This window comes from Vulpes vulpes, chromosome 13 (genome assembly GCF_048418805.1).
Source record: "Vulpes vulpes isolate BD-2025 chromosome 13, VulVul3, whole genome shotgun sequence".
NCBI lineage: Eukaryota > Metazoa > Chordata > Mammalia > Carnivora > Canidae > Vulpes > Vulpes vulpes.
In genome coordinates this window covers 117,495,203-117,514,626 of record NC_132792.1, presented here as the reverse complement: position 1 = coordinate 117,514,626, position 19,424 = coordinate 117,495,203, and the positions used below count along the sequence as shown (strand labels likewise).

The 19,424-nt window shown below is 51.9% G+C and overlaps 1 protein-coding gene across 1 annotated transcript in view; it reads right to left on the bottom strand.

Annotated features, from left to right (window-relative positions):
* IL6R (interleukin 6 receptor) overlaps positions 1-19,424 on the bottom strand; it is a 42,759-nt gene that overhangs the window by 10,408 nt on the left and 12,927 nt on the right. The window contains exons 2-8 of the mRNA XM_025997155.2: positions 15,675-15,923; positions 15,194-15,317; positions 13,385-13,566; positions 12,939-13,105; positions 12,308-12,449; positions 1,923-1,969; positions 750-819 (exon numbers count right to left, since the gene is read on the bottom strand). Of these exons, the coding sequence (XP_025852940.1) occupies positions 750-819; positions 1,923-1,969; positions 12,308-12,449; positions 12,939-13,105; positions 13,385-13,566; positions 15,194-15,317; positions 15,675-15,923 (981 nt within the window). The remainder of the gene's footprint in view (positions 1-749; positions 820-1,922; positions 1,970-12,307; positions 12,450-12,938; positions 13,106-13,384; positions 13,567-15,193; positions 15,318-15,674; positions 15,924-19,424) is intronic.

The following is a 19,424-nucleotide window of genomic DNA, read 5'->3' as shown; positions in this document are numbered from 1 at the left end:
GGAGCTGCGCCCTTGCTTCCACCCCCCCATGCCCTCCAGGGGGACACATCCCCTGAGGTCTCTAAAGTCCACCTTGCTCTATCTAGGCCTCTGTTTTGGCCCATCTCCCTGGCTGCCCTCTTTGAGCCTGACCTCAGAGCAGACCCTGGAGATCAGGGGTGTGGGGTTGCTGAGCAGATCTGAACCCCAGTCTGTTAGCAGGTGCTACCTAGCGTGCTCTGCCAAGGCTCACAACTGGGACAGTGCAACATGGACATCAGGTGCGGCCAGAAATCTGCTCAGGGAAGGGTGGTGAGCCAAGGGCTTCCTCAGAAAGCCAAGAGCTGTCAGACGAAGCTGCTCCAGGGCTGAAGCTCCAGAGTCGGGGCTCTGGGAATCCCACACATATGGGACCCCTGATTTTTCTTGATGCTTTGCTGGTCTTGTAGGTGTAGGAAAGCTAAGCGCTGAAATCAGGTGTGCCCCCAAGTAATAGTATCCCCCAACATGGCTTCCATTTCAGACTCTGGCAATATTGTTTGTGGCACATGTATTTGTGTTCTGGGCCACCCTTCTCATGGTTCCCTCTAACATATTTCCACTAACAACATCAGACTTGAACATCCAGAGTAGTAACAGAACATTTCTGCCAATGCTCCTTGTCTCCTACAGACTGGCCTCCTGGCAACATTTCCAAGTAAGAAAGGGGTTTTCTGCAGAGAAGTCTTTTGTGCCCCTGAGACCACTGGAAAAAAACACCCAGTCCTTACCTGGGAGGCTGGTTGCATTTGCAATATCTTTAGAAAGATTATTTTTATTGTCTTCATTAGTGGTCGGTGCCTAAAAGAGAGATTCCCCCGGTAAGTTGGTGTCTGCAGATTCCACCTTCAGCCCCAGCTCGGCACCCACTCTGAAGCAAGCTTTCTATCTCAGCGACCTCTCCATTTCTGGCTTCTTGCCTCAACATCCCGACCACTCTGTATGTTATCTGTATCTACACCTTATCTACTCAAGGTGGGATTTCTTCCCATCTACCTCTCCAGCATGAGCTTGGGGCACAGCACCTTCTCCAGAAAAGCTTCCTGACAGACTGGCTACAACAGCACCATTCCCCAGGTCCCACACCAGGGTACAGGTGCCCCATCTCCTGGGAAAACCACAGACTAGAATCCTGGACCCAACACTTACTGGCTCTGTGACCTTGAACAGACTTTGTAACCCATGTAGGAGTGTTTTCCTCCCTCCCAGGCACAGCCATCCTGGCTTTGCACCTCAGTTAGCATAACGATTGAACAAGATTGCAGGTGCAAGGCTCAGGGCAGAGCATGGCTGGGCCAGCCCTCAGCCAGCAGCCATCCCCATACCGGGGCTTGGTCAGGAGTCCTCTGGCCACACAGCACAAGTGTCCCTCGGAGCCGCTTCTGCTGGGGGCTGCACAGCCCTGCGGCAGGTATGAGTAAGGTGCAAGGCCTAGGTTCCTTCCCTCGGCCGGCAAGCTCCAGGGGGAGCTGAGCCTCCCAGCTTAGCTGGTCCTTAGGGAATTGAGGACTACAGGAGGACACGCAGTTGGATGGCAAACTGGATTACACAAAGACCTGTTAAGCAGCTTCAGAGGTAATCCTCTTTCCAGAAAATTATGACACCAGGAGCCATAGAGGAAAGCCTCGGATAAACTGAATCTGAGCCACAGGCTAGGTCATCCATGGCACCCACCAGTGAGAGATGAGACGGCAGCCGTGAGCCAGACCAGCACCACTCCACATACCACAGTGGCCACAACAGGCCCGGGATGACGGCTCTTACCCTAGTTCACAGGGGCTTGAAGAGGGTGGGCAACGCCACAGCCACGTGTCCAGTACGTGACAGAGCTGGGATCTAGGGCCAGCCCACCTCCCCCACCCCTAGATGCTGATACCTGACCCCTGACAAGGGCGGGAGCTCACCTGCGTGGAGTGGGGCAGCTCAGTCTCGGCTGCAGGGCTCCTGGATTCTGTGGGGGGAGAGTCTCTGTTAATGATTCATGGACCCTGATGGGCTTCAGAAGCAGAGAAAAGCTCATTGCCAAGTTATTTAAAAGAGCCTGAGGTTAGACAACCAGATAGCCAACCCTAAAGGATCAGTTTTATAAATGAGGTTATACCCCTATGTTGCAATAGTTTTTAAAAATAAATTAGAAAAGGGGTCCCTGGGTAGCCAAGTTGGTTGAGGGTCCCACTCTTGAGTTCCGCTCAGGTCGTGATCTCAGGGTGGTGAGGTGGAGCCCCATGTTGGACTCTGCTCAGCGTGGAGCCTGCTGGAGATTCTCTCTCCCTCTCCCTCTGCCTGTTCTCGCAAATAAAAAAATAAATAAAATCTTTAAAATTAGATAAATTAGAAAAATATTGAGAATATAATGTTGTATGAAAAACCCAAGACAAGGAAAGGCTTAATCTGACCCAAAGTCCCTAAAGAATAGTATTTATATCGTTATTTATCCTGTATGATATTATACATCATAACATGTTCACACACAAGAGGAAAAAAACACAAGGACACATCACCAGATATAAGCACTATTAACATCTTAATATTCTTCTACTACTGTTTTTGCAATAAAAAATATTTAAACAAGTTCTCATCCCTCTGGGTGGGTTTGATAGGCTTGGCCTGAGAAGGCATGTGGTTCGGGCACACATGCAGGCCCCCCCCCTCCTGGGAACAGTATTTCTGTATTTCTGCAGAAACCGCAAGCCCCTCCCCCGCACCCCCACCCCAGCAGCAGCAGGTCAAGCATCCAAGCAAGAGCAGGAAGGCGAGGCCGAGCTCTGAGGCCAACGCAGGCCCAGGGGACCAGGAGCTGAACTGTGACAGGCAATGGGTGGAATGCACTGGATTTTAAAATATTTTCTTTTCAGTCTATCATTTTTCCATCAAGAAATTAAAAATACCACAGAAATGGTTTACACAAAGATGTGGAGCCTCCCTGAAGCAGGAGGACAATAAGGGGACAGAAGACCAGGTGACCCTGCCCCTCCCAGGAGAGAACCTCCAGCAGGACAGTGCCGTCCCCAGGACAGAGGCAAGCACACACAAGCAGCCCTGTAGCAGACCCCAGGGCCTGCGCATCTCCCTTGGTATAGAGGACACAGAGCCCCAACGTCCCGACCACACAGCACGTCAGCCCACAGTCAGTTCAGGGTAAATGGGAAGGCCCGTCTCCATTCGTTGCTACTCGCCCAACCCAGGGCAGGCTCAGTGGGGTGATGGAAGGAGCAGCAAGAAGGTATAGGCACGGATCCCTGGGTGGCGCAGCGGTTTGGCGCCTGCCTTTGGCCCAGGGCGCAATCCTGGAGACCCGGGATCGAATCCCACGTCGGGCTCCCAGTGCATGGAGCCTGCTTCTCCCTCTGCCTGTGTCTCTGCCTCTCTCTCTCTCTCTCTCTGTGTGACTATCATAAATAAATAAAAATTAAAAAAAAAAAAAGAAGGTATAGGCACGATGAAGGTCAGGGGCAGCCCTACACCGGGCTGCTGTCTACTCTCCACCCTCAGCTCCAATGCCCCACATGGCATGTCGTCCAGAGCAGGATGTTTCACTGCTGCGGCTTAGATTTCTGGGTGTAAAGCGGGGATTTTATCTCAAATAACCCAGAATGAATACAGTTTTTCTAATGCATAATAACTCTTACATAACAAGACTCTTTCAAAACTCCCTGAATGACCATGAGGACACTTGATTCAGACCACTTGGTCCCCAGAGATGAACGTAAACAACTTTTGTATCATTACAAATAATCATCATTTCCATTTCACAGACAAAGAATGCGGGGCTCGGGGAAGTACTTGTTACCACAAGTAACACGTCACCCACACTGTGTGCAGTCTCGGCACACCTGCTCCAGGTCTCACCTGCCCGTGCTTCTGTCGACGGCCCACCCCTGGGGTGCCCTGGGAAGCGGGCGCCTCTTTCAGTTTTACAAAGACACGAAGCTCAGAAAGGCGTGATCAAAGTCAGGGAACACGTGTTTTTTTCTGTTCAGGCAAAAGTATTTTATATTTCTAACTCCCACATTCATTGAGCACTTACTATGTGCCAATCTCCCCACTTCACGTAAATCAATTTGTTTGGTCTCCACAACAAAATTGTGAGGAAGTATCATTATTTTCCCCCACTTTACAGATGGGGAAACTGAGGCACCAGGAGGTTTAATAACTTGCCCAAAGTTTTGTAAGAAACAAGTGGCAAATCTTTCTGGCTCTAAAAATGAACTTTTTTTTTTTTTTAAGATTTATTTATTTATTTGAGAAAGAGATGGAGGGAAGGAGGGAGGGGTAGAAGGAGAACTCCAGCAGACTCTGCGCTGAGCGCAAAGCCCAACGACCTCACAACCCTGAGATAATGACCTGAGCTGAAATGAAGAGTTGAATGCTTAACTGACTGTGCCATCCAGACACCCTTGGACTTTTTTTGTTTGTCTGTTTGTTTGTTTTAAAACCATCTCAAAAAAAAAAAAAAAAATCTCCAGGGCAGCCCTGGTGGCTCAGCGGTTCAGCACTGCCTTCAGCCCAGGGTCTGATCCTGGAGACTCAGGATCGAGTCCCACGTCGGGCTCCCTGCATGGAGCCTGCTTCTCCCTCTGCCTGTGTCTCTGCCTCCCTCTCTCTCTCTGTATCTCTCATTAATAAATATATATTTTTTTTAATCTAAAAAAAAAATCTCCAGATTGAACATTCCTTATCTTTAGGAAAAAAGTAGGAGCTAGGTAGAAAATAGACGAGTTTCCTCTTCTTCCTAAAACATCTCCCTGGATTTGGAGAGCCTTTAAAGACCCCTGATGCTTGGTCCATCCCCAAGATGCTGAGGCCATAGGTCCCAAATGACCTGAACAGATGACACTGAACACAACTGAGTTTGGGAAATCCTGGATCCAATGGCTATCTATGGTCACTCCTGGTGGACGGCTGCCCCCAACCTTCATTAGTGCCACATACCCTCTTGCTTTTTTTTTTTTTTTTTTTTTTTTTTTTTACTTTTTAAATCATCTTTCTGAAAAACTGTGTAGTCAGTAAGATTTCAGTTATGGAAAAGTACTTAGAAAAGACTAATAGAAACATTAACTGTAGTTGTTACTGTATATCTTCCTTCCATGAATGTTTCCAAGATTAGAGGACATACTTTCATATTCATAACAAAATGAGTGAATGATAAGAGACAATGGGGCCAGGATGCCTAGGTGGCTCAGCGGTTGACCATCTGCCTTTGGCTCAGGGCATGATCCCGGGATCCATTATCGAGTCCTGCATCAGGCTCCCTGTATGGAGCCTGCTTCGCCCTCTGCCTACGTCTCTGCCTCTCTCTCTGTGTTTCTCATGAATAAATAAATAAAATCTTAAAAAAAAAAGAGAGAGAGACAATGGGGCCCCTGGGTGGCTCAGTCAGTGAAGCATCTGCCTTCAGCTCAGGTCATGAGTCCTGGGTCCTGGGATGGAGTCCTGTGTGGGGCTCCCTGCTCAGTGGGGAGTCTGCTTCTCCTTCTGCTCCTCCCTCTGCTCACACACTCTCTCAAATAAATAAATAAATAAATAAAATATTTTTTAAAAAAGATTGAAAGAGCACATGTGAAGTATTTTTTTCCCACATGAGTTTTTTTTTTTTTAAAAGATTTTATTTATTTATTCATGAGAGACACAGAGAGAGAGGCAGAGACATAGGCAGAGGGAGAAGCAGGCTCCATTCAGGAAGCCTGATGTAGGACTTAATCCCGGGCCTCTGGGATCATGCCCTGAGCCCAAAGCAGACGCTCAACCACTGAGTCACCCATGCATCCCTCCCACATGGGTTTTTAAAACAAGAAACTCATTTCTATCAACTTGAAGACTGGTTTGAGTTCACTTCCTTGGGTCTTAGAATGGAGAAATCGAATATAAAAGATGACAGAAGCCTTTGTGACAGATAAGTAATCTTGTTCACGACACTGAACCTCTCCTAGACATGGTTTCTTCATTTCCGAGCAGGGCGGATGGCTTCCTCTCAGACATACATATGCTGAAAGTAGCACCTGCCTGGCACACAATATTTGCTTAAACTCTGATCTGACTCTCAAAATTAGGAACACAGAACATCACAAGCCCGGGGATGAGATGCCCAGCATGATGACCACAGTTAATAATACTGCATTGCATATTTGTGTGTTTTTAAATATTATATTCATTTATTCATGAGACATACACACACACACACACACAGAGAGAGAGAGAGAGAGGCACGGACACAGGCAGAGGGAGAAGCAGGCTCCATGCCAGGAGCCCAATGTGAAACTCGATCCCGGGACTCCAGGATCACGTCCTGGGCCGAAGACAGGTGCCAAACCACTGAGCCACCCAGGGATCCCCCTGCATTGCATATTTGAAAATTGCTAAAAGAGTGGACCTTAAAAGTTTTCATCAGAAGAAAAAGAAATTTGTGGGACATCTGGGTGGCTCAGCAGTTGAGCATCTGCCTTTGGCTCAGGGCGTGATCCTGGTTCAGGGATTGAGTCCCACATCGGGCTCCCTGCATGGAGCCTGCTTCTCCCTCTGCCTGTGTCTCTGCCTCTCTCTCTGTGTTTTTCATGAATAAATAAATAAAATCTTTAAAAAAGAAATTTGTGACCATGTGAAGCAACAAATGCTGAGCAGACAATGTAATCTACGATCACCACTCAGCAACATAAACAAACATCAAATCATTAAGTTGTATACCTGAAACTAACATGATGTTATATGTTGATTATATCCCAATATAAGGAAAAAAATTTGGGGGGGGGGCGTTGGACAGAGAACAGAAAACATATTTTTCTTTTTCTTTTATTTTTTTAATTATTATTATTATTTTTTTTTAGAAAACATATATTTCTAATCAGGTGTGTTTAAATTGCGTATCATGAACAATTAAGGGTAGGGCTCAGGGGCAGGAGCACAGAGAGGGAAAGAGGAGTGAGCCAAGAATAAAAAGCAGGAAAAAAAGAAAAGGAGGCCAAGGGTGGTGGCAGAGAGATGAGGGGACAGGAAGGAGGGACAACCCAGTGCAGGACCAGGCAGGGGGCCAGGCAGCTTCCTGCAGGGTCTCCTCCTCCAGGCTCATTTGCTGCTTCACACTTGCAAATCACCCACCAGAAAGTCAATCACTGCTCCTCCCTTCGTGCAAAACACCAAACCCACAGGGAGGAGCTGCCAGTCTCCTGGAGAGTCAGTCACCTCCGGCCTGCCCCAAGCACCCTGGGGTGGTCTGCACAGAAGTCCGCTGGTTGGGGGCCGAGGGGAAAACTGCCCAGAAGCAGCAGGACACCCACACGGTGTGGGGCTGCCCAGGCCTCCTTCCCCTCGCATAGGGAATGACCATAACGGTAAAGGGAATAGCTACTTTTTACCTGTTTATGTCCTTACTTAGCAAAATTTTAAGTTGGCAATCTTATATGGTGCCCAAGATGGCGGAATCCCAGGGTCCAGGACATGCGAGCTGGGCAGCCTGGCACACAGGCGACTGTGGCCCCCAGGGCAAGTGTATTTGTGTGTGTGTGTGTGTGTGTGTGTGTGTGTACGCGCACACGAGGCAGGCCAGGCTGGAAGTGCGTGCACATGTGGAGCCAGGCCGGGTTCAAGCCCGAGGGAAGGTGGCGAGCGAGGGCCTGGGTGTGAGGAGAGAGCCCGTTAGGTTACCTGAGCGCAGGGGGCACAATCTCTCCAGAAATGCGTGCCCAGGGGCTCTTCCCCCAGAGACAGAAGCGGGGGGGGGGGGGGGGTGCAGAGGGTCTGAGCTCAGGGCACCCTGAGGCCCCTTGGTGCTACGTGTTTCCTGAGCACTGGGGAGCCGCCCTTGAGGGGGTCATGGGTTTGCAAGCAGAGAGACATAACCCGCTGTCCTCATGGGCTTCCCAGGTACCCTGCCCCCACGCTCTCTTCGCAGAGGGGCCCCGGGGCCCGAGGCTCACTCAGCATCACTGTGTCAGAGCTGCGGGAGAAGTGTGGAGAACACCCTCCCATGGTGAGCAGGGCTGACTGGCCGCCTGCCCAGGGACCCCTCCTTCCGGCCAGAAATGGGGGGCACAGCTCCATGCGTCATGGCTGCAGGTGCCGTCAGGGGTGACTGGGTCCTACTGGCTGGAATGCCCCCCAACTCAAGCAGTATGGCTCGGGGCGCAGCCCCCATGTTCCCTCCACCTGCCACCCTCTACCCAACCCTCAGGTGGACTTTCCAAGGTCTGCCTGCACCTACCCTGCCACTCTCACACCTGTTCTCCAGCCTCACCCAAAGCCCCCTTCCCACCTGCCATACAGCCAGCCTATAATCCCCATCTCTCCAGGGACACTCCCACACACCCTCTACCACACGACACAAAAACCTCCTCCATGAAGCTTTTCCTACTGTCTCCATGTGCCCCACAACCTGCCAACACCACACTCAGGGAAACACCACGCACACACGTGCCCTTTCCACTAGCAGCTGTAGGCCAGTATCCAGGGTAGGGATCCTGGGGTACCCACAGCCCCCCTCCTGTCAGCCCAGGAACCAACCAACACCACATCACAAGGGCCAATTCCCCCAACTGTGTATGCATCACTTTCTGGAGGATGTTTTCTCTTTGCGCTTATAAAAACTTTACAAGGTCTCAATCCTGTCCATCGTGACAGCTGCCCTTGGTGGGGGACACAAAAGTCACTGGAGTTAATCACCTCTAGCCTCCAGTGTGTCAGGGAAAGGGGACAGCACATGCCCAGCCCAGGGTCCCTGGAGGAGAGCCCTCCGCACATCAGCCCACACTGTGCCCAGGATGCCAGGAGCAACACGTGTGGAAGATACTGCAGAGTGCACACACTGGCTGGCCCCCATCCAGGGCAGTCTGACAGAGGTGCACCAGGACAGATGTGAAAAGTCAATCAGGTAAAGTACTTCTTCAATAAAATGGACAGATCTGGTTTTAAAAATAAACTCTCGGGATCCCTGGGTGGCGCAGTGGTTTGGCGCCTGCCTTTGGCCCAGGGCGCGATCCTGGAGACCCGGGATCGAATCCCACGTCGGGCTCCCTGCGTGGAGCCTGTGTCTCTGCCTCTCTCTCTCTCTCTCTCTCTCTCTCTCTGTGACTATCATGAATAAATAAATAAAATCTTTAAAAAAATAAAGAAATAAAAAAAATAAAAATAAACTCTCCAAAGGGAGCGAGACTGGGAGCATCCCCACTTCACACATGACAGGGCTAAGGCTCTGAGAGGCTATACAACTAGACTCCTAGGGCCAGTGTGCTCTCCACAACCTCCGTGTCCCCCAGGGATCACCACCCCCACACTGAGGCAGGGAGGCAGTGGCAGCCTGCATCTTCAGGTTCTGGGGGTTGGGAAGCCCACTGATGCCCCAAACATCAAGGAACTGCTACTGTCTGTAAAACACACTGAACCTCACTCTCCAGAAGTGCTCCCCAATCCCCAACCTGAACCCCTTTGCTTCAGCCACCGAAGTGCCTCTGGCTCCGCCCTCAGCAGTGGAGGAACAGCTGGTTTCTCTCTTGGGCATATTTACCACTGACTTTGAAGACCCACCAAAACTACACATGGACAGGATAGGGTCTCAAACACATCAGCTGCTTATAGGAGAAGCAGCTAAGTGTCCTGTCCAAGTGTTCACTGTCACTCCAGCAAGGCACAGAAGCTCAAGAATCAGAGACTGTGCTCTGTGCAGGCCAGGTGGCTGCAGCTCCACCGCCTTCCACAAATGAGACCAAGTTCAGAGGACGGTAGTCAGACAGGGAAGGAACCCAGAGGCCATCCTGGACAACAGCCTGGGAAGAGAAACCCAAGCAGACGCAGGTACTTTGGCCATCCCAGAGGACTTCCAAAGAGTAGACCAGCAGACTTGTCTCCGGTTACCCCAGAGGACAGGGTTGGGTTCACAGGACAAAGAACTTTCTTCTTGAACAGACATTTCTGCAAGGAAGATACACAAATGCACAGAAGCACATAAAAAAATGCTCCACATCTCTATTTGTTATGGAAATGTGAGTCAACTGCCACAATACCACTTCACACCCAGTAGGATAGCTATTACCAAAAACAAACAAAAAACAAAATCACAAGTGTTGAGTATGCAAAGAAACTGGAACCCTGGGTATTGCTGACAAGAATGTAAAATGGCACAGCCACCGTGGAAAACAGTGCGGTGGTTCCTCCAAAAATTAAAAACAGAACTACTGTACAATGTAGCAGTTCCACTTCTGGGTGTTTACACAAAAGAACTGAAAGCTGGGACCCAAACAGATATGCACACAGCGACATTCACTGCAACATCCTCCATGGCCACTAAGAGGTGGACACAACACAAGTGTCTGTCCACAGGCAAATGGATAAGCAAAATGTGGCCCAGTCACATAACAAATAGTGGTCAGCCTTCAAGAGGACAGAAGCTTTGACATGAGCTGCAGCACGGATGAAGCTTGAGGGCATCATGCTACGAGAAACACACCAGTCCCTAAAAAAGACAGATCCTATTTGATAGCACTTCCACAAGGAGGAAACCCACAGAGTAGGTGGTGGTCCCCAGGGCTGGGGGCGCTCGTGTTTAATGGGGACAAAGGTTCAAGATGAAGAGTCCCAGGAGTGGGTGCTGGACAGCTGCACTAAAGTGCTAATACACTTAATGCCACTGAACATACACTTAAGGATGGTTACAATGGTATTTTACCACAATTAGGCATTTTTAAAAAGAAAGGACTTTCTAACAAAACAGGGTTTCTTAAAGCTTTTTGTGACCATCTAAATGCAGTGGTTGGGATACAAGGTAAACAGGTCAGCCTGTATCTGGAACATTTTCTCTGCACAACATTGTAAATAACTGTCTCCCCTCGCACAGGCTGCCAAAGCCACAGTCACACAATGAGCATGTTTTGGCTCAAAGTGTATACAAATCAAAGAAAATCATGGACAGGTCAACACAATCTGGCCTGAGGGGTATCACGATTTACTGAAATGGTCTCCCCAAGTAAGACAGGGGAGCTTGGCCTTCCTTCCTGTCCGGGCCTTCGCAAGAAGTAAGCTTTTGAGAAGAAGGTCCAATAGAAACCTGCATCCTGCTCTCAATGGACAGCAGCAAGTAAAGGACCAGGAGAGACATGAGCCTGCACTGGACCTCATGGGCAACCAATGGCAAGTCTCCCTAACCTGGGCGTCCCCTGGGAGGCAGAGTGGGAGAAGGGGCAGGCCGGGATGGACCTGGGTGGTTGGTTTTCTTTTCCTTTTTATCCACATGTACTCAATACATGGGTACTTTACTCTCTTTTTTAAATTGCCTGATAATAACAACTCTGTGGTTCAATCCTGTCGCTGGGCTACAGAGATGTGACACTGAAGCCAGCCTGGAAGCCATTCTATGATGCCAACATTGGGAACCACGGGATGGGCTGGCTGCTAGAGTGAGTAGTAAGCTCTCTGTCTACGGAAGCATTCAACCAGAGACTGGATGACCCACCCTCTGCACTGTAATCCAGAAGTTCCTTTACCTGGTCCGGGTCTGCTAAATCCTAAGCTTTCATAGGAAGGGATCAAGAGATGCCTCAAACTTTTCTCAGGAAAAATGTAAAACAGCCATGTTAGCTTGCTGGTCAGGAGGCAGCACGAGAAGAATTAGAAATAGCTTCCCCTGGAAAACAGGCCTGGAAATGGGAAGGGCCAGGACGAGCGATGCTGTTATTATAAACCCTTCTCTGCTTCTGGGCCATAAGATTGTACTAACTTGATAAAAATTTCAGCAGTTAAACACACACACACACACACACATTAATCATGCTGTTGCTAAACAGTACATTTTCCAAAACTAATGACAGGCAAAGGCTCACTGTGTTCTCCATACACACAACCATACTCAGAAAGAGGAAAGCCGCATGCTAAGATGTTCTCCCTGCTGTTCTCCAGGTGGTGAAGACACTGACAATAGTTATTTCTCATACATTTGTGGGATAACAAGCATGGTGATTTCAATAATTCCCCAAAGGCAATCCTTATTGCCTTTAACATCTTTCTAAAAATAAGCAATGTCAGTCACTGCGGCACACTAAATACAGCTACAGGTTTTTTGTGGCCTCCATCCAGCTGCAGGGTGAGCTTGCCGCCTGCGCCTGCATGAGCAGCGGGAAGGGGAGGCTGGGGAGGCCACAGGAGGCCACAGGGATACACTGCCCACGGAGACAGAGCCGGCACAGGAGCGCCTGGGGGCCGGCCTTCCACAATCCTGAAGGATGTCCAATTTCGGGGTGACTTGCTGCACAGCAGGAGGTAACCGGGATGTTACCAGAGCTCACACAGTCCCCCGCGCCCTTCACGGTACCTGTCCAGGGGGTGCCCACTGCCTCCTGGCTCCATGCACTCCAGGAACCATGCCCAAACTCCTCTCGGGCCCGAAGCTGCACCACGTGCCTCATGCCCCTCCAGGCGTCATGGATGATGCAGTGATGCTGGAACTCCTTGACCTGAGGTTGGGAGGGCCACGGGGAGTCGGGGTGAGGCCTGGGGGCTCTGGTCAGGCCCCTCTGCAGGGACACAGGTGCCCCCCCGGGCCAGCCCTGCCCTTAGGCCGCATCCTCCCTCTAGTGCCTGAGTGACCAGGCTACAGTGAGATGCTCCAGAGGCTGAGTGGGATGCCCCACCCCCAGTGCACGGGGGCGGGGGTGGGGGGGTTTGGGGGGTGGGGGAGGTAGGGGGTGGACCACACCCTCAACACATGTGTGGCCCACCTGCCCCTGCATCACACTTGTCCTCCATCCAGGCCTGTGAAGATGAGGGGCCCAACATCCTCAGTCCCATTTGAGAAATGAGACAATAAGGCTTAGAAAAATTCAGAGGCTACCCTAAGGCTGCTCTGGCACAAGGCACAGAGTGGCACCCAAATCCTGGTTTCTTTCCAGTACCTTTCCTGCCACCCCTGAGTACCAAGCTGCAGAAGTAAAGGAAGAACTTACCATCCACATTGTGAACGTCTTTGACCGTTCAGCCCGGTACCGGAGTTCAAACTGTAGCCTGTAGAAATAGGAATTCCAGGAAGGAGGGTCCTGCCAGGAGACCCTGAGCCAGCGGGGGTTCCTGTCCACGGCAGTGACGGTGATGTTGACAGGCGGGTCAGGCTGAACTGTGGACCAAGAGAACACGCTCTCATGCAGCAGCATGTGTGGGCTGGGCAAGCTCCCCCAAATCAGCCAGGACCACCCCACCCCCCCTCACCTCTGGCATCCAGGCCATCTCCCCCAGTCAGGCCTTTGGCCAGTAAAGCCCAAAAGGCAGCAGCTCATCAAACCTCGCAAGAGGCACTCCCTACTCCCCAGGAGGTCTCTGCAGGGCCCTGGGTCAGAGGGGATGGGGCATGGAGCAGTGGGGGCGGAGGGGGGGGGTTCCAGAGGAGCTCACTCACGGATTCCGTAGCCCTCAAATGTTTGTGGAGTGCTGGACCTGCTCCCAGCGCTGTTGGTGACGCACAAGGACACGACATACAAGGAGTTGTCTCCCTCGGGGACGGCCAGCTGGCAAGAGAACTTCTGGGGCCCCTGAGCATAAGGGCATGGCTCCTGGGAATCTCCTACTGGGCGGCCCCGACTGTGGACACAGGACAGGGACAGGCTGGCTGATGCCCACCTCGCCGGGCTTTGTTAGGATCAAGTGGAAACTGAGCAAGACATCCAGGGTAGCACTTGGTAGGGCAGCTCAAAACCCTGAGCTAAAAGACTCACTGGGCCCTGGAGGCATTGTGGGGGGGGGGGGGGCAGCACACGCCAGGAGAGGCCCCAGCCCAGCCTCAAACCTCCAAGCAAACAGACTTGCTCTTTGGTGACAGGGACAGCCCGGGGACCTGGGCTTGCAGGCACTGCACTCCTCATTTCCCAAGGAGGAGGCAGCGTTTCCGGCCCAGGAGCCCATCAAGACTGCTGAGTGGGTGAGTCACACACGGTCCCACCTGGCTTGGAAGCCTGAGACGTCATCCACGTAGGACAAGTGTGGGCACACGAGGTGCCAGCAGCCACTCGCCTTGCTGCCGGAGGACAGATCACTGCTGATTCAGGTTCAGACCCCAGGCCCAGAACAAACTCTTTCTGGGAAGCCTGCTGCTCCGCCCCCAGCGGGACTGAGAGCCCCCCTGCACCCCACCACCATCCAGGCTTCCACTCCACCTGACATGGAGAAGCAGCCCCCCACCACCACCGTGTAGGGCCCGAGGGTGGTATCTCTCCCACAGTCCTGGTAAGTGGCCATCCCTGGGCACCACTGACCACCCGGCAGTCTGGGCCCAGGGTGTAAATGTGTGCGCACACCTCGCCCAGGGGCCTGATGAGCCCCCACGGGCTTTGGCTGCTCCTGACTCCCTTCCACTGGCCCCAGCATTCACCAGGTAGGTGGGAGCCAGCACTTGAGGTATGCAGGTTCCAGCAACACCTGAACCAGCTTCCTGGGCCAGCCTAGGCAGCTGCCAGCCTGGGCAAAACGTCCTATCTAGGGAGGAGCACTCTCCAGGCCCCAGTCACACCCACAACTCAGCTGTGGGGTTGTGGGGTTTTGCAGTCCTCCCTCTGGGCAGCTGTGCCGTTTGCAGACGGATAGTCTACACAGCTGTGCATGGAGACCAAGACTTTCATATTAATGCCCGTCCGCTCTCCACAGACACATGGGTGGAAACCCAGCCCCTGCTGAAGTCACTGCTCAGATTTTTGGACACCCTAATAACCAACAGCTCAAACGCCAGCAGGAACCCCCAGACTAAGGGGCCCTGCGCTCTGGCTCTGGCCTCTCCCATCTGCTGGTGGAGCCTCTGGAGCTCCCCCTAGGCTGGCTGCGCCTTCCCCACGGCCCCGTCCTCTCAGGGCCTTCTAGTGGGAGGAGCCTGAGGAAAGACTTGTGAGGAGCTAGCAGCTCTCCCTGCCCCTCCCAGGGACATGTGTCTCCTTCAGAGCAACACCCCAAACCTGGCGTTTGGAATGCAATCAGGCACACTGGGAGCTGAGTTCTAGCAGAGCCACTGGCAAGCAGGGCCACCTGAGGGCAAGCTACTTGCTTGCTGGCTCGACCTCAGCTTTGCCATCTGCTGCACAAGGAACACAACGCCTGCTCCCCAAGGCTCTCAGGGCCCTACACGCAGCACTAGCCAGCCCCCCCATGCTCCCAGGACAGAGTCGGGGAACCATCGGCCAGCCCGTCCCCCTCAGTGCAGGAGCCCAGCCCAGATACTCACAACTTCCTCACCAGTAACGTGGCTCTGGTCTTTGGGGAGGGAGGATGCAGAGGACTCCACTCACAGAATACCATGCTCAGGGGACTCTTTCGGAAGCAGGCGAGCTGGGGCTCCTCGGGAGGGGCTAAAGGGGGAGCAGACCTGGCATGAGGGGAGCCCGCCCCGCAGCCCCCAGCCCACTCACACCCACTCCATCCCACACTGACCATATTCACCAGCAAGGGCACTGGCCCCGGACTGAGCCGTAAAGGACAGCACTCAAATCTAGGCCTCAGGCTGGGACCCCAGGCCTCAGCCCTAAGCATTCAGGCCAGGGTAGGGAGGGGCCAGGGCAGCCAAATGCCCCCACCCAGGGGAGCCTCCCATCTCCCACACTGGCAGAGGCCAGTGGATCTTTCCCAGAATTTGTCGGGCCAAGGAAACAACAGGGTTTCTAGGACATCTGGGACCCGTCTCCCAGCGCTCTGAGCACACAACTCACCATCCACCAGCAGACGCACAGTTCCAGCCAGGCGGCCGTCCTGGTAACACGAATAGTTTCCGGAGTCGCTGAGCTGCACAGATCTCAGAAGCAGAGTCCTCCCCACAGCAGCCCCGCTGCCCATATAGGAGTCATCCACAAGATTCTGCAGCAGCCACTGAACAGTGCCATTGTCTTCTGGCTCCCCGCCTGGGCACGTCAGGGTCACACTGGCCCCAGGCAGGCTGGTTACCACACCGCTCATCACCTCTGGTGGGAAGACACCGGGGTGGGGGGAGGGCTGTCAGAACTACACATCTCTCAAGTCCATCCACTGGCCTGGCCACAGCCTCCACGGCCTCCTCCGCCTCCTCGCCTCCTTGACCAGATCCTGGCAGCAATGGCCTCCCCAGGGGCCTCCGGAAGCCGCCCCTGGCCACCTGATCCTCTGATTAGAAAACCTTTGGGGGGCACGCCTGGGTGGCTCAGCGGTTGAGCATCTGCCTTTGGCTCAGGGCGTGATCCTGGGGTCCTGGGATTGAGGCTCCTTGCAGGGGGGTCTGCTTCTCCCTCTGCCTGTGTCTCTGCCTCTCTCTCTCTCTCAGTGTCTCTAATGAATAAATAAATAAAATCTTAAAAAACAAAAAAAGAAAACCTTTGGGACACCTGGGGGGCTCAGTGGTTGAGTGTCTGCCTTTAGCTCAAGTCATTGTCACAGGGTCTCCTGACATGTTAAATCCCATGTTGAGCTCCCTGCTCAGCAGGAATCTGCTTTTTCCTCTGTCCCTCTGCTGGCCCATATGTGTGTACAAGCACTCTCTCTAATACATAAATAAACTCTTGTAAAAATGTATAAGTAAATAAAAATTAATTAAAAAAATAAAAAAGAAACCCCTTGGGGGTCTGCACTGTTCATAGCATGAGTTCTGAGTGTGAGGCACCCCCAGCACTTGCAGGCTCATCTCTCCACAGTCCCCTCAGAAGGGACAGAGCCCCTCCTCCACCCCACACACCCTCTGATTTCAGGTCACACCTCCATACCCCCTCCCTGAGGCCTTCCCTCGCCCCAGACTGGATTAGGCCTGGGCAGGTGCCATCTTCCTCACCCACCACACACTGCCATGTGGTTACTGAGTCTGTATCTGCCTTCTCTTCAAGACTCTGATGCTACAAGCGTTGACACCATTTTGTTCTGTTAACATTTCAGCATCTAGACCACTACCCAGCACATGACAGGGGCCCAGCCAGCATCTGACAGGTTAGTGACAGAAATACCAGGTACCCATGGTGAGGGTGCTCACAAGACGCGGGATACATGAGGAGTCTCGGAATGCCTGGGTCTCGAGGGTGGGTGGTCCATTTCACAGACAGTAACCAAGACACAGAGGTTTTGGGAGAGCTGCCCAAGATCACCTGTAAGCTGGCTGCACACGTCTCTATGCAACCACATAGGGAGATGCTGTTTTTATTCCAGGGAGCAAACTCGAAGATAAAAAAGAACAAATGTGCTCTCTTACCCACGAAAAAAATCATGTATGTGCTACTCAAGGAAAAGAATACTGAAATGTAAAGGAACAGGTAAACTTTTTTTTAGTATAGGTTTAATACAGTCATAGAATTTGAGATAAAATTAGTCTAACCAATTAATTAAATTAGTCCAAGCAGCTAAGGGAACCAGAGCCAGGAAACTGCCAGTTTTCATAGTAAGCACACTTGGACCTTCAAACCAAATGTACGACTGCTTATTAGACAGCAGCAGCAGTAAACCTGGCCAAAGATTTCAGAAAAGCCCAGAAGCAACTGGACCTCACTGTCTCCCACACTCCAGGGCCTAGAGGGTCAGCATGTGTGTCCCCAACCTGCAGAGCCTCCTGCTTGGGAGGACAGGCTCTGACATCACAGCACACCCACGGTGGCCTCAGAGGGACCAAGGGCCAGGGAGTTCCAGGAAGACAGCACCCTCAGAGTGACTGCAGGGCACAGTCCAGAGACCAGGACACTGCGAACCGCCTTCCAGTGTCCCCCTCACCTGACCACTGGGAGCAATCTCTGCCCTGAGGCTGGTGGCGAGGGGCAGGCAGCTACCGGTCATCGTGGGACTTCTTCATTCCAGAGCCATGGACTCCAGGTGAGAAAAGCAGCTGCATCTCACTGTGCAGAGGGCCCACGTGGCAAGTTCTGACCCTTTTGCCTTGATTTCTCCTCCCTCTGTCCTACATTCCACAAATATCTGAGAAGACCCCCAGAGCCACGTACCCATGAGGAGGACCAAGCAGTCAGGCAGCAGAAAGATCCTGTCTGCAGGACAGAAGACCACACACCACTGCAGAACGGGGACATATCCCAGCCCTGGAAGCCCAAGTCCATGGAGGGTGCGTCTCTGCCCAGGGGGCTTTCCAAAAAGCCCTAATTACAGCACCCCTTCCACTAATATATTTCTAGGATTTCAGGTACTGTTTTAAACATCCTGGGATGTACTGAAAACACACACGGTAACGTATGCAAATACACAAACTTTAAGAAGCATGAGATGCCCCTGGACCTTAGCACGACCGCTAATCCAGAGCCTCCCTGCCTTCGTGGCGTTATATCTCGGGGGCAACACTCCTTTAATTTTTAAAAACAGGCTCATGACTCACAGATCCCGAATTCCTTCTTGGCCTTGGCTGATTTGGGGGCTTTCTATAAGAAGTTTGCAGAGGGTCTGCTGGAACGTGCTCTCATCACTCATGGTGTGGCTGTGACTTATCCCCATGCAGCTGCAGTTCAGTTGCCGAGCACTGATGTGATTCTGCAGAGGCAGGTTTGGGTGGCTTCAGGAGCTCTGCTGCATCAAAGAGCATGGCTCTTGGTCATTTGCCCAAGACTTTCCTGGAGCACGACTGCTAGTCTGAGTGTGTGCCTGTCACACTTGTCCTCTTCTTTCATGGCTGAATACACAGTCTAGCGTGCACAAGCCCAGGGGCACCCAATGGGCAAGTCCAGTCCACAGAACAATTTCCATCTGTGCCTGAATGAGGCTATGTTTAGAAGACCCATCCAATGCTCCTCTCTCTCTCTCTTTTTAAGATTTTATTTTTAAGTAATATCTACACCCAAGGTGAGGCTTGAACTCACAACCCTGAGATCAAGTCACATGCTCTACTGACGGAGTGGCCACAAAAAAGTCTTTTGACTTTTTTTTTTCCAGATTTTATGTTTACCCCCCCAACACCTCTGATCACCATATCCATATTTCTACTTTTCCATTTTCCACTTGATAAAGCAGCTAGCTATAAGGATAAAACTTAACATGAGGTCAAGCTCAAGCACAAATTACCAACACGGTAAGAACAAAGATGGAAATACTGCCAAAGAGGACTGTCTGCTGGTGGGTATGGTGCATGAAGATCCTCCCATTGGCTAATGCGTGGAAATCAGAATTCACAAGGCACCGATACCTGACAGACACAGGCAAGTTGCATGAAGGCCCATGTAGAGGTCAAGGACCATGAGTGCCTCATCCTTGGACACTTTCACAGGGCACCATCCCCAACCCCAAGCATGACTATGAGACAGTGAGCTCCTGCTAGTGCTCATCAAAGAACTCAGTACGCGCTTAAGATGTGTTTTACGTCCTCCCAGAGGGACAGGGCCTCCACCCTGAAACCCGCCAGTGGGCTTGTCACAGATGACACAGAGGTCCTGCAGCTGCCATGGAGTGCACAGCCAACACTGCAGTCCAGAGGAGCCAGTCACAACAGGAGGTGCTGCACAACAGTCACAACCTGT